The sequence below is a fragment of the Jaculus jaculus genome, chromosome 1 (genome assembly GCF_020740685.1).
Source record: "Jaculus jaculus isolate mJacJac1 chromosome 1, mJacJac1.mat.Y.cur, whole genome shotgun sequence".
Taxonomy (NCBI): domain Eukaryota; kingdom Metazoa; phylum Chordata; class Mammalia; order Rodentia; family Dipodidae; genus Jaculus; species Jaculus jaculus.
Window position 1 is genome coordinate 246,073,592 of NC_059102.1, and position 18,098 is coordinate 246,091,689.

At 45.4% G+C, this 18,098-nt stretch overlaps 1 protein-coding gene across 1 annotated transcript in view; it reads right to left on the minus strand.

Moving 5' to 3' along the window:
* The window catches only part of Cdh1 (cadherin 1), a 101,081-nt gene that overhangs the window by 19,781 nt on the left and 63,202 nt on the right, over positions 1–18,098 (minus strand). Inside the window, exons 3-7 of the mRNA XM_004661660.2 lie at positions 7,480–7,703; positions 2,949–3,092; positions 2,669–2,824; positions 1,544–1,688; positions 62–237 (exon numbers count right to left, since the gene is read on the minus strand). Of these exons, the coding sequence (XP_004661717.1) occupies positions 62–237; positions 1,544–1,688; positions 2,669–2,824; positions 2,949–3,092; positions 7,480–7,703 (845 nt within the window). The remainder of the gene's footprint in view (positions 1–61; positions 238–1,543; positions 1,689–2,668; positions 2,825–2,948; positions 3,093–7,479; positions 7,704–18,098) is intronic.

Consider the following 18,098-nt stretch of genomic DNA (forward strand, 5'->3'; position numbering starts at 1 on the left):
GGTGCACATTAATACACATTTGCCCTCAACTCCCACTGCATTCTCCCAAGCTCTGCCTGACCTCTCGGTTCAGCCCAGAAGTGACCACACTGATGACCCCGGTGTCCCCGTTGATCGTGAACATATTTTTATGTGGCAGTTCGGGATCTTGGCTGAGGATGGTGTAAACAATGGCAGCGTTGTAGGTGTTCACGTCGTCATCTGCATCAGTGGCCGAAACCTGCATCACGGAGGTTCCTAGGAGCATCAGAGCGGGGAGATGCACACAGGCTCAGTAGTGCACTTCATCATTCTTTGGGTTTCCCAGGTAGGGTCTCGCTCTAGGCTGACCTGCAATTCCCTATGTGATATGCACACTACTGCTCTGGGTGATAAAAAAGGTGCTCTGGGCCTGAGGAGATGTCTCAGTAGTTAAAAGAGCTTGCTCGCAAAGCCTGCTGGCCTGGGTTCAATTCCCCAGCACCCACATTAAGCCGGATGCACATGTATCTGGAGTTTGTTTGCAGTAACAAGAGGCCCTGGCATGCCTATTTATATTCTTTCTCTTATAAGTAAATAAAAATGCTTTTTTTTTTTTTTTTTTAAACAAAGGTGCCCAGGACACTATACTTTTTCACAGTTCCAATATCAAAAATTCTCACCAAACTGCCAAAGAAAGCATTCTAGCAAACCAGGGATGTTCAGAAAACTCAAGCTTTCCTGGCATACATTTTAGGTTAGGGAGATGAGAAGAATGAGAAGGAATGTTGTGAATAATCTTTTCCCCTCCCCGCCCAAGGTAGGGTCTCACTGTAGCTCAGGCTGACCTGGAATTCACTATATATTCTCAGGGTGGCCTCAAACTCGTGGCAATCCTACCTCTGCCTACCCAGTGCTGGGATTAAAGGTGTGCACCACCACGCCTGGCTTGTGAATAATCTTTAACTAAAACATTCTACCATGTCTCTTCTACTGAGTTGTAGAGAAAGTAAAATTAAACTTTAAGAATCATCTGCAATTGGGTTCTTGGTCTTGCTTCATTAAAGTAGCATTTTGAAATCACTGCCTTTATGGAAGAAGAAAATACTAGAAAACACTTGTGAGTAGCAATGACCTTGTGGTATATAGAACATTTAACTCTTGGAAAGCAGTAAGAAAAATATAACTAATACTAAAGAAGCAAAATAGGGCACAAGACTTAAATAGAGGAATCATAATGAAGAAATTTAAAATGACAAACATATGAGCCTTTAATACCAGCACTCAGGAGGGAGAGGTAGGAAGATCACTGTGAGTTCAGGGCTACCCTGAGATGCCATAGTGAATTCCAGGTCAGTCTGGGCTAGAGCGAAACCCTTCCTCAAAATAAACAAACAATAAAAATTAAGAACCACTAACAAAAGCTGTAAGGATTAACAAGCCAGTGACATTCAAGTATCTATGCAGAATAATGGTATAAAGAGTCAGGTTCTGTGACCTGACCCCAAGCTCAAGCCCCAACACTTTAAGGGCCAAAGAACCCAAGTGTTCTTTCTGTGTGTTCAGCTCCTTATTGCTGATGTACCTGGAAGAGCGCCTTCCATGACAGACCCCTCAAAGACCTCCTTGATAAACTCGGGCCTGTTGTCATTCTGATCTGTCACTGTGATCACAATCTCCATGGGCTCCTCAACTGCATGGCCGTTGGACGACACAGCGTGGGAGAAGAGCTGTAAGAACAAGTGAGGAAGCTTGACCTGAGCTTTGAACAGCAGGAAGAGGAGGCGGCGGGGTCTGGCCACAGTGGCTCCACCTGGCTACTGTGAGACAACCACTGCAAGACACCGCTCCCAAGACCATGGGTGAGAGAACACACCCACCAGGGCACACCGCCCATTTATCACAGGAAGACTGGCGTGTCAGGACGAGAGATGACAAACTCCCTTAATTGAGATAAAACTTTCTGTGGTTACTGCCATCTAGTATTTCACCCAGAATTTTCTGCATTCGACATCCACGGGTCACCTCCTTTTTTCCCAAGGCAATGTTGTAACCAAGTCCTAGAAATGGATTTTGCTCCCCATGGCCAGAACCCTCTTCCCTGAAGGAACCTCCAGCCCCAAAAAGTTGACCTCATGCGTCTAAGCCTGTGCAGGTTAAGAATCTCCTCTACCTTTTCCTAACAAAGAAAACAACAACAACAAAAATTAGCCACCCCAAATTTCCCTGGGTTCTCTTTTCATTTCATCAGAAGAGCCAGACCTATAATTCCAACACTCAGAAGTCTGAGGTAAGAGGAGTTTCATGTGTTTGGGGCTAGCCTGGGCTACAGAGTGAGGTCCAAGTTGGCCTGGGCTATAGTGAGGCACTGCCTTAGTAAAAAAAATCATTTGAGTTGGAGAGATGGCTTAGTGATTAAGGTGCTTGTCTGCAAAGCCCAAGGACCCCAGTTCAATTTCCCAGTACCCACATAAGACAGAAGCACAAGGTGGCGCATGTGTCTGGAGCTAGTTTGCAGAGGCTGGAGGCCCTGACCCACCCATTCTCTTTTTCTTTCTAAATAAGTAGTATTTTTAAGAAATCATATGATCAATAGGTCAAGAGATGATAAACTCCTCATATGTCTGGAACATATGAACTGGGGATCCAGCATGGACTGCTAAAATTTTTTTGGTCTGATGTTTTCCTGTGTGTGACAAAAGATACTCACGACGTATTTAGCAATATGTTCTCTATCCAGAGGCTCCGTCACCTTCAGCCACCCTGTTTCTCTTTCAATAGAAAATACACCAACAGGGGGTTTGTCAGCTCCTGGACCAGTGATACTATAGAAAACCTTGGTTTCTTTGTCTCTGTTGGACTTGATCTGAAGACAAAGCAGAAAGAAACTGAATTAGCAAAAAAAAAAACAACTTGATTTTTTAGTTTCTCTCCTTGGGGTCCTTCTCAGTCGAATTACTCCCACACAAAAAATAATTTCCCAACTCTACCTGAACCAGGTCTTTAGGAAATGGGCCTTTTTCATTTTCTGGGCAGCTGATGGGAGGGATAACCCAGTCTCTCTTCTGTCTTCTGAGGCCCTCCTGATGGCTGGGAAACATGAGCACTTCTGGCTGGGTTCCAGGAAGAGTCTCCTAAGAGAAAAGGAGATGGGGGCAAAATGCAGTCATTCCGCATACTCCAGTTCGCAGCCCAACCCGCCAGCTGGAGTTTGCCATCTTCTAAGGACGGCATATGTTCCAATGTCATGACTCTTCTCAGTGACAAGTTACACACACACCCTCCAAAAGGGACAGCCACGACAAAAACCAAGAGTCCCTTTGCCACTGCTACACTAAATCCAGTTTCCCACTTGGTTCCAAGGGTGGTGCCCTTGAAGTGAATTGTGGAAATCCAGTCTCTTCTTTGCTTCTTGCAGGATAGGAAACTGGTTTGCTCTGCTACATTCTCCCACTGTGACATGCCATCTCTACCAATAGATCCCCTTGATCTTGAACTGGAATCTTTAGAGCCATTAGCCCAAGCCAACGTGTTTTCTTTAGGTTCAATTACCTGAGGAATTTTTTTATAGTGACGGAATGCTGACTAATACACCCAGCGTAATGAATACTACATTCCCTTGGATCCTTTTCAGTGCCCTGACTCCAATAATCACTATGCATACACAATTGTAGGCTTGGAGGTTTCATAATATATGTCATTTTTGTAGCAATATTACACTCTGATAACATCAGAGATGATTCGGTAACTAGATATTCCAGTGTTTTCTATATATCTTTTATGTTTTTCTAGGGATACAGTTCCCCAAAGTGGAGTTATCCGCCAAATAGGTTTCGAGAATTGCTAAGAACTTTGTGATCAATACACATTTCTTAATGTCATTGTGTTATAGTTATAAGGTTTCCAGAAGCTGTTGAGATGGAAACCAAAATTATCCTTTGAGACTTGTATTGAACAGTTTCACGTGTAATAATGATAGTGTTATGCGCACTCAGGGAAATTAGAGAGATGAAGATGGATGGAAGGAAAATACCTTCTAAACTGTTTAAGTGTTCTAGATGGTTAGTAGTAACTGGAGTTTCTGAAGGAAGATTCCATCTCTCATCCTACACATGAGGGCACTCACTCATTATCACTATCACTGTGCTAGCAGTTTTTGTTTGTTTTTTTTTTAATTTGGGGAGGGGGAAGAAGAGAGGAACCCAGGCTGACAGGCTTTGCAAGCAAGTGTCTTTAATGATGAATCATCTTCCCAGCATTCCTGACCTTGTTTTTAAGATTAAAAATGTAGGGCTGGGGCTAAAGAGATGGCTTAATGGACAAGGCTCTTGCATGTAAAGCCTAAGAACCCAGGTTCAATTCCCCAAAACCCACATAAGCCAGATTGCAGTGTCTGGAGGCCCTGGTATGCCCATTCTCTCTCTCTCTCTCTCTCTCTTTTCAAGGTAGGATCTCATTCTAGCTCAGACTGACCTGGAATTCACTATGTAGTCTCAGGGTGGCCTTGAACTCATAGCAATTTTCCTATCTCTGCCTCCCAAGTGCTGGGATTAAAGGCATGTGCCACCAGGCCCGGCTAGGAGTTAGAATTTTTGTTGTTGTTGTTGTTGTTGTTTTGTTTTCTGAGAGGTAGGGTCTTACTTTAGCTCAGACTGACCTGGATTTTACTATGTAGTCTCAGGGTGGCCTCAGACTCATGATGATCCTCCTACTTCTGCCTCTCATGTGCTGGGATTAAAGGTGTGTACCACCACACCCGGCTTGCAGATAAATGTGTTTTTTTTTTTAAATAAAGAATTGAGCCAGACATGACGGAGCATGCCTTTAATCCTAGCATTTGGGAAGCAGAGGTAGGAGGACTGCTGTGGGTTCAAGGTCACCCTGAGACTACACAGTGAATTCCAGGTTAGCCTGGGCTACAGTAAGTCTCTACCTTGAAAAACAAACAAACAAAATAAATAAATAAATAAAACAAGGAATTTCATAAAAGTTAATTAAAAGATAGACATAACTAAGCAATGATAGCACCTTTTTGTTCCTTTTTCTCTTTACATACAAAGAAGAAGGGGTGGCTGAGGCTCTAGCAGCCAACTTGGACTATGCAGTAACCACAGGGACAAAAGCCATGTTCCAACTGGGTGCAGTGGTAATGTCGGCACTTGGGAGGTTGAAGCAAGACGGAGGCTATGTAATGAGAATCTGACTGTTTAAAAATGAAACTCAGCCGGGCGTGGTGGCGCACGCCTTTAATCCCAACACTCGGGAGGCAGAGGTAGGAGGATCGCCATGAGTACGAGTCCACCCTGAGACAATGTAGTGAATTCCAGGTCAGCCTGGGCTAGAGCGAGACCCTACCTCGAAAAACAAACAAACAAACAAAAAAATAAATTAAAATTAAAAAAGAAAAATGAAACAAAGGGGGTTGGAGAGATGACTCAGTGGTTGAGGTGCTTGCCTGCAAAACCTAACAATCCGGGTTCAATTCTCCAGTACTCCCGTAAGCCAGATGCACCAGTGGCACATGCACTGGGGTTTGTTTGCAGTGGTAAGAGGTCCTGGTGTGCCCATATACTTATACTTTCTCTTTGTCTTTATAAATATATTTTTTAAATGCGGGGTGGGGGGGGAGCTGGAGATGGCTCAGTGGTTAAATGCAATGGTTTGCAAAGTCTGATGACCTGTGTTCGATTCCCCAGTACTCACATAAAAAAAGCCACATGCACAGAATGGCACATGTGTCTTGACTTCTTTTGCAGTGGCAAGAGGCCCTGACATGCCCATTCTCGTTCTTTCTTCCTCTCTCTTTCCTTACAAATAAATATGAAAAAAAAAAGGGGGGGGTCTTTTTCTTTAATGAAACAAAGCCACGTGCTAAGCGAGTGTAGTGGCACACATCTGTTGTTCCAGCCCTTGAGAGGCTGAAGAGTCATAAATTCAATGGGGCATGGGGGGTGGGGTCAGGTGCTAAGGATGGCAGAACACAAAGTTTAGGAGAAACCTGGGCTCTTTGTGGCTGAAGAGTCTTCATATTGACCACAATTTGCCTTTGAACTTCTTTGCCTTAAAAGAATATTTTGCATAAGCCACTGTAATTTGGGTTTTCTGTAATACATACTTGAATCAAATCCTGATACAGCAAAAATGGAAGCAAGGGTACATAAAGTCAGCAGAAGTGGGCAGGGAGAGCTGGAGAAGAACCTAGAGGCTCTCTCAGTCAGCAGCTGCCTCGCTGGAACCCACTATGCTGAAGCAGCCTGCCTGACAGGCCAACCACAGGCCTCAGTCAGGAAGCCTTGTTAATACCGTTAGCCGAGTTTCTCACTAATTGCACCAGGGAGAAAAATTAGATTTCTCAGGAGGATGATTAAGCTTCGTGAATCTCAAGAGTCTCCTTAGAGCAAAGCAGGAGCCAGCCTTAAAGGCTGTGGCGCTTAATGGCACACTTCTGAGGCATTCTGGCAGGATATAGCTAGAATGTCCCCTGGAGAGGCATGTCGGTAGAAAGTGCCATGAGAGGCAGTTTCAAAACTGACAAAAAACATTTGACTTTTGGTAATATAACTCCAGAAACATTCTTGCCAAGACATATATCCTTCCACTCATGGCCAATCCTCTTATGCGCCTGTTCAGTATTTACTGTGTTCCTGAGATGAACCAAACCTAACAGCCGGGCACTGTGAACACAATGGGGAAGGACCTTATGCCAGTGGCAATCCAGGAATGCTACTACCAGGAATACAAAGAAAATGGGCGGCGAACCCACTCTCCTTCATTCTGCCCTAGGAAGGAAATGATAGTATCTAGCAGGCTTTCCATCTGCAGTTCCAACCAACAGAAAGTTTTGTTTTTGTTTTTTTTAAAGCACGATGTGGCGATGCATGCTTATAATAACCCCAGCACTTGGAAGGTAAAGGCAGGAAACCAGGAGTTCAAGGTCAGCCTCAGCCATGTAGAGGGCTATATGAGACCTTTTCTCAAAATAAAGAAATAAGTAATAAAATATAATAGAAATAGTTTTCAAGCTGGGAGTACTGGCTCACACCTGTAATCCCAACATGAGAAAGACTGAGGCAGAAAGATTGCTAGCCTCGGAGAGGAAGGGAAGGAAGGAGGGAGGGAAGGAAGGAAGGAAGGGACGGAAGGAAGGGAGGGAGGAGGAAAGGAGGGAGGGAGGGAGCCAACCAGTTGAGCATATTGGCTCATGCCTTTAATCCCAGTACTTAGGAGGCCAAGGTAGGAGGATTGCCCACTGCGAGTTTGACGCCACCCTGAGACTACAAAGTGAATTCCAGGTCAGCCTGGGTGAGAGCTAGACCCTACCTTGAAAAAAACAAAACAACTGGCAAAGATTGTAGGCACCTAGTAAGTTGCCAGGGATTCTTCTTAGCATCCTAGAGACTTTCCACCAACTCCAAGAAAAACTTAATTCAGCCTAAAATGTACATTGTTCCAAGGCCAGGAAAGGAGGATTAGACAGCAGCCTGAGAATATAGCAATTTCCCAAGAAATATCCCAACATACATGGTGATTGTGACGGTGGTGGTGATGCCCCACGGACTTCAGCGTAACTCTGACGGAAAGCTTTCTGTGGGTAGAGTCCCAGGCGTGAACAAGAAAAGTGGTCTCCAGTTTATGAAGATTTACAGGCCGCTTTACTGTGATCACACCATCTGTGGCCACTTGGAATCGAGAGTCCTCAGAAAAGTACACCGTCCTTGGTCGGCCAGTGCATGCTTCAAAACTCACTGCAAGACAGAAACCAGAGTGGACAGATTACGGACAAGAACGTGCTTTCTCCAGAGAACACAACCAAGCACATGCCGAACAAACCATGAGCTGGTGGTGGACCCAAAGGCTCGTGGGTCACTATTATGATTACAGGGGAACTGTTCATTGTGGTCGCATTGTTTTTTATCTTAATTGTCAAGTGAAAATAGTGTCTTGTCAAGAAAGGTAACAACCAAGAGAGCCTCTGCCCCCAGGTGGCTTTGCCAGTATGAAAACATGGAGACAGAACATAGATACCTAAGGAATCGAAAAGTTAGAGGGGCTAGAAACATGGCTTAGTGGTTAAGGTGCTTGCCTGCAAAGCCTAATGACCCAGGCTCAATTCCCCAGGATCCATGTAAGCCAGATGCAAAATGTGACCCATACACCTGGAGTTCCTTTGCAGTGGCAGGAGGTTCTGATGCGCCCATACATACACCCTGTTTCTGTCTGTCTCCGCTTACAAATAAATAAATGTTAGAGGCCACAGTGAGATGGTCTAATATTCAACACTTAAGTAGTGGTTACTGCATCAAACAGTGGCAGATAATAAGAGATGGCATGTTTGTTTGCTTGTTGTACTTCCATGAGTTCAAGGGTAGCCTGGGCTACATAGACCCTACCTCAAAAGACCAAACTAGGACTGGAGAGATGGTTTAGTGGTTAAGGCACTTGCCTGGAAAGCCAAAGAACCCAGGTGTGATTCCCCAGGACCCACGTAAGCCAGATTCTCAAGGTGAAGCACGCTTCGTTGGAAGTTCATTTGCAGTGGCTAGAAGCCCTGGTACACCCATTCTTTCTCTCTCTCAAAATAAATAAATAATAATTTTTTTTAAAGACCAAACCAAAATAAAACAAACAATGCAAACAGACTCTGGGCTAACTACCTGGGTCTCAGTTTCACCTCTGCTACTTACTATCTCCAGAACCTTGGGTAAGTTATTTAACCTCTCTGTGTCTTACTCTACCATCTGTGGCACGAGGTCAAAATAGTTACATACCACAGTTATTAGAAGGCATGTAGAATAGCACCTGGTGCATACAAGTCTATATTAGAGATTGCAGTATAGCGGCTTGGTGATACCCGTCTATAATCGCAGGACTAAGGAGGTAGATGCAGGAGGATCAGAAGCTCAAGGTCTCAAGCTGGCCTTCAACTTACAATGCTCCTCCTACCTTGGGATCCTAAGTGCTAGGATTAAAGGCATGTGCCACCGTGCCTGGCAAAATATAATCTGTTAAGTGTTTCATTTATTTGTAATGGGGAGGGGAGGGAAGACAAGGGGAGAGAGAGAAAATGGGCACACTACAAACTCCAGATGCATGCCGTCATTTTGTGCATCTGGCTTTATGTGGGTACTGGGGAATCGAACCTGGGCCGTTAGACTTTGCAAAGTGCCTTTAATGGCTGAGCCCAGCCCTAGAACGATTATATATATATTTTAAAGGAGGAAGAGAAATGAGCCATGCATACTAGTACACTTCTTTAATCCCAGAATGAGAAGCTAAGATAGGGCTACTGTGAATTTGAGGCCAGCCGGGGCTACAGAGTGAGTTCAGGGTCAGCCTGGACTAGAGTGAGACCCTGCTTTAAAAAACCGAAAATGAGGAGGAAAAGGAGGAGCAGAAGAAGAAGAAATGAAGCCAGGCATCATAGTTCATGCCTGTAATCCAACACTTGGGAGACTGAGGCAGAAGATTGCCATGAGTTTGAGGCTATCTGGGCTACATAATAAGTCTAGGCAAGCCTGTTTTTGTTTTCTTTTGTTTTTTGTTTTTCTGTTTTGAGGCAGGGTCTCATTGGAGCCCAGGCTGACCTGGACTTTACTCTGTAGCCTCAGAGTGGCCGCGAACTCAGTGATCCTCTTAGCCCTGCCTCCCAAATGCTGGGATTAAAGGTGTGGACTAACACACCCAGCAAGCCTGGGCTTTTGAGATCTTGCCACAAAAAGTCAAAACCCCAAAGTAACCAAAGCAAACAGGAAGAGAAATGTAATGGAGAACCTTGCAGGCAGAGGAACAGTTGAAAAGACAGTTCAGTATAGGAAATCTGGAACCAGCCTGTTCTATTAGCGTAATTGCCCAACACCCCTCTAGCAGAATTCCCACCTCTGTCTAAGCATTCTCTTAAGAAAATTTCTGCTGTTGTGCATAGTTTACAAGGCTAGACACCTCTCCACTCTGGAGGATCAGGTTTCTGCCAAAAAGCCCCCAAGCCACTGGGGATGCCTGGGCTGTAGTGCTCATTTCTTCCACCAGGGGCCGCCCTTGCAGAGGTCTGAAGTCAAAAGTCCTGCATATACTGAAAGTAAGACAGGGGATGTTTGGGGTAAACCATTATTGCCACACTCAGAGACGTCAAGAAATCTACCTCTAACATTCCATATCTAGCAAATGACACTAGGATATGTCACATCAAAATACAATTCTTTAGGGCTGGAGAGATGGCGTAGCGGTTGAGCGCTTGCCTGTGAAGCCTAAGGACCCCGGTTCGAGGCTCGGTTCCCCAGGTCCCACCTTAGCCAGATGCACAAGGGGGCACACGCGTCTGGAGTTCGTTTGCAGAGGCTGGAAGCCCTGGCACGCCCATTCTCTCTCTCTCTCCCTCTACCTGTCTTTCTCTCTGTGTCTGTCGCTCTCAAATAAATAAATAAAATTAAAAATAAAATACAATTCTTTGGGCTGGAGAGATGACTTAGTGATTAAGGTGTTTGCCTGCAAAGCCAAAGGACCCAGGTTCGATTCTCCAGGATCTAAGTAAGGCAGATGCACAAGGTGCATGTGTCTAGAATTCATCTGCAGTGGATGGATGCCCTGGCGCACATTCTCTCTCTCTCCTTTCCTCCCTTCCCCATTCTTTCTCTCAAATAAATGAAAGTATTTTTTAAATATGCTTTTTGCCACAACTATTTTGGGAGCTAAAGGCTCTTGAGAAGCAATAGCTGCAGAAAGATCTAATCTCTACTCGCACTACCGGTAGCCAGCCATAAAGCCTCCTTAGAGAAAGCTGGACTGGAAATTGACGTTGCATAGTCTATACAAACAACCTCTCATTCTCCACTAGCTCTGTGCGCCTCCGTTACCTCCCAGCGAGGACCCCAGAATTAACCACTCTTCGCTCAGATCCCGCTGCCTTACCATGTCTTCACCAAATGTACTGTTACAGGTCTAGAAAGCACGGGCGTGCTCAGCTTTGAACACTGCGTACAGTCTTTACTCTCGTGAAGAGTCTTATTACATATGAAAGTTAATCAGGCCAGGTGTGGTGGCGCACGCCTTTAATCCCAGCACTCGGAAGGCAGAGGTAGAAGGATCGCAGTGAGTTCGAGGGCACCCTGAGACTACATAGTGAATTCCAGGTCAGCCCGGGCTAGAGTGAGACCTACCCTGAAAAAAATAAAATAAAATAAAATAAAATAAAATAAAATAAAATAAAATAATCAGGTGTATGTGTTTTCTCCTATTAAGGCCCCAATTAAGAGGATGGGGATAGAGGTCAGTGGTAGAGCTCCTGCCTGGCACATGTGTGTGAGGCAGTGGGTTCAATCCCCAGTGTAAAACATAAAGAAATGAATACATTTTAAAAACCACCTAATTAAAAACTAAGATGGACATAGGGGTACATGCAATCGCAGACTGAGTGAGGAGTAAGGATGAAGAGTTCATGGCCAGCTTGGCCTACAGAGAGAGACCTTGTTCTTAAGACAAACAAAACAACTCAGGTGGGAAGGGGTGATCTATAATCTTGTGACATGGGTCATTTAGTCACATGATCATTTTTACTTTACACATCACATGTTAAGCAAGTGCCCTACTGAATTACACTCCTAAACATAAGTTGTTGTGTTTTAGTGTTTTTTTTTTTTGTGTGTGTGGTTGGAGGTTTAAAGCAGAGTCTAACTCTAGCTGAGCCCAGGCTGGCTTTGAACTCTCAGTGATCCTCTTCCCTCAGCCCCCAAGCCAGAATTACAGGTGTGAGCCACCATGCCCAGCTCTCAAGGGCTCTTCCACAGAGCTAAATCCCCAACCTTCCTAGACTATTCCTAAACAGGGAATTCTGCTTCTAAACTAGAAGCTCAACAATAGTAGAAATCTGAGGCCACTTCATGAAGTGGCTGGGAGGTTGTATGGAGGTGGGAGGATCAGAAGTTCAAGGTCATTCCTGGCTACACAGCCAAGTTTGAGAGCACTCTGAGCTATAGGAGATCCTATCTCAAAACAAAAACAAATCCAGATTCTGCCATCTTTTTGCTGGGCGGCCTTAAACAAGTGGCTTAACCTCTCTGGGAATCAGGTGGTACTACTGTAATGTGTGCTGAGTGCTCTCCTAGGGGTTTGTGAAAATGAACCAAATGAAGGTGATTGTGACCCGACTCTGCGTGCCACAGAGCAGTGCGAGCACGAGGCATGGTTACTATTTCTACGCTTTTGGGTGGCTTGGACACAACAACAGGGCTTCCTAACAGACATATGGGCGGACATCACATCAGTCCAAACTGACCTTCTTTTCAAGCTAGCAGAACAAGCTGGGCATGGTGGCGCACGCCTTCAATCCCAGCACTTGGGAGGCAGAGGTAGGAGGATCGCCATAAATTCGAGGCCACCCTGAGACTACATAGTGAATTCCAGGTCAGCCTAGACCAGACTGAGACTGTGCCTGGGGGAAAAAAAAAAATCTGATTTCAGAGATGAGAAGTTAGTTCACAGTATGTGAATGACACCTCAATAAAAATAACTGACTACAAGGCGGGGCGTGGTGGCACACGCCTTGAATCCCAACACTCGGGAGGCAGAGGTAGGAGGACCGTGAGTTCGAGGCCACCCTGAGACTACATAGTGAATTCCAGGTCAGCCTGGGCTAGAGAGAGACCCTCTCTTGGGGGGGGGGGAGACTAGCAAAACAAAATGTTCTCAAAGAAACTCCCCCTACCCCCAGAATAAAGTAATGGGGTGAGTGGGCCGTGTTAGGGGATTGTCACATAAGCAAGGAGAGAGCTGCCCCCCCCCCCCAATTCCTTTCCCCAGCCTGCAGGAATCTGGGCAGCGAAAGTTGAGAAGTGCGTGATTGGACTTGCCAAGGGTGGTGGCCTGAAACAATGAAAATGGTTTTGTAAATAACCTGGTGCAAGGCACCCAGCCTGCTTGGGGCACCTTTTCTTGATGATGGCTCATTCTTGCCCTTGGAGAAGTGACAGCTTAAGTGTGACAGGGAGCCCCAACCTGAATTTCCAGGTGCTCATTAAGACTCATTATCTTTCTGTAAAACCGGATCCTTTGGGCTGGGAAATTGCAAATTATAGGACAGGAGGGGGGGGGGGATCTCCAGCTTCCAGAATCTCTGGAAGCTCCCCTCAGCTCAATCAGGGCCGGCCTGGTTGACACCAGCAAGTGAGAGGCAGTGGGTGACAAAAAGTTGAAACCAGAAAATCAGCACATGGAGCTGGGCATAGGCACACACTTCCACAGCACAAGAAGAGGCCAGCAAGGCGTTAGGAATTCGACCCATCCCGGTGATGCCTATACCTTGCCCCATTATTCTCTCTCCATGCCACCCACTCTCCACACGTCCCCCAAGGAAAACATCCAGGGGCTTGTGCTCACTTTTCCAAGATGAATACAATAAGTTTAACTAAAAAGAAAAGAAAGAATTCAACCCAGCATGAAATAAAATAACCTCAAGTGGTTATTTAGTCACTTGAGCAAAAATTCAAATCCCATTGAGCTAAGACCCCAGCCATCTGTAAATGGGAAAATTTGTACACCATTATCGTTATCACCACCACCACCAGCATCAGAAACTATAACCTCAAGCTGAGTGTGTAGCACAACTCTGGGGAGCACGAGGCAGAAAGGAGTTTGAGGACACACACAAAAAAAATCTACAACCTGAAAAAAAAAATATATATATATATATATATATATATATATACACACACACACACACACACACACACACACACACATATCCATTCCACTAAGAGATGGAGGGAAAGGGGAAGGAAAAAAGAAGCAAGGTAAGAAGTGAAGAATTCCCCTTCTTTTTCCCCCCAAAGTAGGGTCTTCACTCTAGCCCAGACTGGCCTGGAACTTGCTCTGTAGAGTACCAGGCTGGCCTTGAACTTATGGTGAACCCCTACCTCAGCTGGGATCAAAGGCATGCGCCACTATATCTGGTCTCTTCTCACCTTTTATTACCTAAACTATTATCATCATCATCATCATCATCATCATTATTTGGTTTTTCTTCAAGGTAGGGTCTCTCTTTAGCCAGGCTGCCCTAGAATTTACTATGTAGTCTCAGGATGGTGTTGAACTCGCAGCAACCTTCTTACTTCTGCCTCCTGAGTGTTGGGATTAAAGGTATGCACCACTATGCCCAGCTGGAATTATTATTATTGAGAAAGAGATAGAGAAAGGTCAGAGAGAGAGGGAGAGAGAGATGATGGGCACAACAGGGCCTTCAGCCACTGCGAACAAACTCCAGACGTATGTGCCCCCTTCTGTGCTTGCGTCACGGTGCGTCTGGCTTATGTGGAACCTGGAAATTTGAACATGAGTGCTTAGGCTTCACAGGCAAGCGCCTTAACTGCTATGCCATCTCTCCAACCCTAGACTTACCTTTAAAATGACAAAAATTAGTAAGAATGGCTTTCTGAATGCATGTTTAACAGAGACTCTTGCATGTTATTATTTATTCCACAGCACCCCATTTTCTATCCCATTTGACCGAAGTGGTAGCTAAAAAACAGAAATCTCTAGAAGGAGCTACTGAAATGCAAATGCAACTACAAAAAAACCCAAGTTTGTGAAAAGCCTTTGGTCTGGGTAGGCAGATTGTGAGCTCTCAGCAACATTCCTTGCTTGGAATTGCCATCATGCCACAGCCAGTCCCACTGGAAGGATCCTGTTTCTTCTCCCACGAGGGCTGCCCATCACTGGAATGTGAGTGGGTAGAAACAAAGCACTCGCAAAAACCTCTGTACATGGCAGAAGATGATGGAATTTGAGGAAAGGGGCCTGCCGTCAGAGACAACTAACCATAGTAGAGTAACTGAGCAGCCAGGAAGGAATCCAACCTGAGAAGGAACTGCTTAAAAGCAGTGCTCCACACACCACACACAAAGGGGGCATGACAGATTGGCCCTCCGAGGAAAAGTCAGAGGGTTCCACAGCCAACACCAAGAATGCTGTTGAGCTTCACTTCAAGGACCATCTGCACTTAAGCAAATTCTATTCCAGCATACAAGATCAGAGAAGTGTCTGAGCTCTTGGGGGTCAGGCTGCCATCGTATACCCCAAACCAGCGTTGTAGTTTCTAACTCAAACACTGAAGATGAAAGAGAAGTTTAGTTTGATGGATGAAAGGACGTGGAAAGACAAGGTCATTTAGCAAGGGGACAGATTTTCCTTTTGGGGGTCAAGAAAACTATTTCTCAAACTCTAGTCACGGCGCCATGGTTTTTCACAGACACCACCACTACCCAGAGAATGTCTCTCCTGGTCTGTCATTTTCTTAGACGACACTGGGAAATGTCTTCTGATGGATATTCATGAAATTAGTAAATGTTACCAGTCTTTTAAACACCCACACTCAGCGGATGGGATTGTATTTTTTAAAATAGACAAAGATGGGCTGGAGAGATGGCTTAGTGGTGAAGCACTTGCCTGTGAAGCCTAAGGACCCCGGTTCAAGGCTCGATTCTCCAGGACCCACGTTAGCCAGATGCACACGGGGACGCATGCATCTGGAGTTCCTTTGCAGTGGCTGGAGGCCCTGGTGCACCCATTCTCTCTCCCTCCCTCCCTCCCTCCCTCCCCCTCCCTCCCTCTCTCCCTCTCTCTCTCTCTCTCTCTCTCTCTCTCTCTGCCTCTTTCTCTGTCTGTCACTCTCAAATAAACAAAAATTTCAAATAAAATAAAATGAAATAGACAAAGACAAGCTTCCCTCCAGTTTGCCCACATCTGGAGCACAATAGAGAGGAGATTTTGGTTCACCGGGAAGACTAGCCAGTGAAACTCTGATGGGCCTCGATTCTTGTCTATGGACAAGAAACAATCTAAAAGCTATTAGGCAGTAGTCCTATGGAGCAGGGGTTTAGCGCCCCTCATCTATAAATGAAATAACGGAGGCCCAGAAAGGTGGTCTTGTTCCGAGTTAAGGTGTCGGGACTGAACCCGATAGCCACCAGGGAGCCTGTCTCTCAACACTGTGGAAGCCATTATGACACTCTGCTAGCTGAATGGTGTTTGATTGAGATAAACTGGAATGACAATAGCAAAACACCATTACACCCCTCACTCCCTCTTGCTGTGGCAGAACAGAGACTTAGACATTTCATCCCAGGCCTCAAAAAAAAAAAAAAAAAAATCCTGAGTATATTCAGTCAGCCATACAAAGGAGGAAGAAGTTTGAAACTTCAGACTCAGGAATATTCCACATTATGTCACCATATTGCATAAGTTGAAATAAGGTGGAGTTCCTCTAATCAGCCAGCTTCAGCTCTGTTTGTTCTGGGAAAGCTCAGGCGCTCAGAAAATCAAATTACACAAGTAACAGTCCCGTGGTGCGTGTGCCCCAGTACCTGCGCCACCCCCTTGCTGACAAGAGTATCCCAAGGGTCTCAGAAGCAGGTGGATAAGGAGTTCAACATTACCCTCCCACTGTGTGTAATGATTTTGAGCCATCCTGAGCTACATAGTGAGACCTCCTTCTCACCTCCCCCCAAAAGTGAAAGTGAATCCTGCTTAGACAAGAAACAAGGAACAAATCTCTCTCCTGAAAAACAAAATCCTGGGGCTGGAGAGATGGCTCAGCGGTTAAGGTGCCTGCCTGTAAAGCTGAATGACCCAAGTAATTCCCCAGTACATACATAAAGCCAGATGCACAAGGTGGCACATATGTCTGGAGTTCTTTTGCAGGGGCTAGAAGCCCTGGAGTGCCCATTCATTCCCTCCATCTGTCTCTCTCTGCCAGGTGTGGTGGTATATGCCTTTAATCTCAGCAGGCTGAGGAAGGAGGATTGCTTTGAGTTCAGGCCAGCCTGAGACTATAGCGAGACCCAACCTCAAAAACAAAAAGTAAGTGCTGGAGAGATGGCTTAGCGGTTAAGCGCTTGTCTGTGAAGCCTAAGGACCCCAGCTCGAGGCTTGATTCCCCAGGACTCACGTTAGCCAGATGCACAAGGGGGCGCATGCATCTGGAGTATGTTTGCAGTAGCTGGAGGTCCTGGCATGCCCATTCTCTCTGTGTCTGTCAGTCTCAAATAAATAAATAAATAATAAGCAATAAATAAATAAATAAATAAAAATTGAAAGACCAGGGGTGCTGGGAAGTAGAAGCAGAAGGGTCAGGAGTTCAAGGCCACCCATACACAGTAGCAGGAGGCCATTGTGAGACCCTATCTTAAAAAACAAAACAAAAAACAATGGGTGGTACCATACAGAAAGGACCCAGTGAGAGTAAAGATTAAGGAAGAATTAGCCTAGACCCATTTACTCTTTTACTTACAGAGGAGAGTAACAAGGCCACAGGGTAATCCATTACCTTGACCGTTTCCTGCTGTCCCAGGTGACTAATGTTGACGGGATCACTGTGGTAGTTTCGACCTGAGCTCATGTGTTTTGTTCTCTGCAGCAAATACCATGCATGCTGATCACAATCAACTCAGGAAAAAAGGCCACAGATAAGTCTCGTAAGTGGCACATTTCGAGTCAGTTGACAGTCAATGTAAAGAGACTAATATCTGACATATGATATCGAGGATTGGTGATCCAAGTTGGGTTCAAGTCCCAGCTCTGTTTCTAATGGAGGCGCTTCTGTTCGTTTCCACTAAATGTCACTTTCCCCATCTAGCAAGGGATTGATTTAAGGATTAGCCCAGGCTGACCTAGAATCCACAATGCAGTTTCAGGGTGGCCTTGAATTCATAGTGATCCTCCTACCTCTGCCTCTGGAGAAGTATTCTTTTTAATTCTATTTATTTATTTGAAAGGAGAGAGAGAGAGAGAATATGGGCGTGCCAGGGCATCTAGCTACTGCAAACAAACTCCAGATGCATGTGCTACCTTGTACATCTGGACATAGGTCCTGGGGAATCAAACCTAGGTCTTTAGGCTTTGCAGGCAAACGCTAAGCCATCTCTCCAGCTCCTTCTTTTTTTTTTTTAATTTTTATTTATTTATTTATTTATTTGAGAGAGACAGACACACAGAGAAAGACACATAGAGGGAGAGAGAGAGAATGGGCGCGCCAGGGCTTCTAGCCTCTGCAAACGAACTCCAGACGGGTGCGCCCCCTTGTGCATCCAGCTAACGTGGGACCTGGGGAACCGAGCCTCGAACCAGGGTCCTTAGGCTTCACAGGCAAGCGCTTA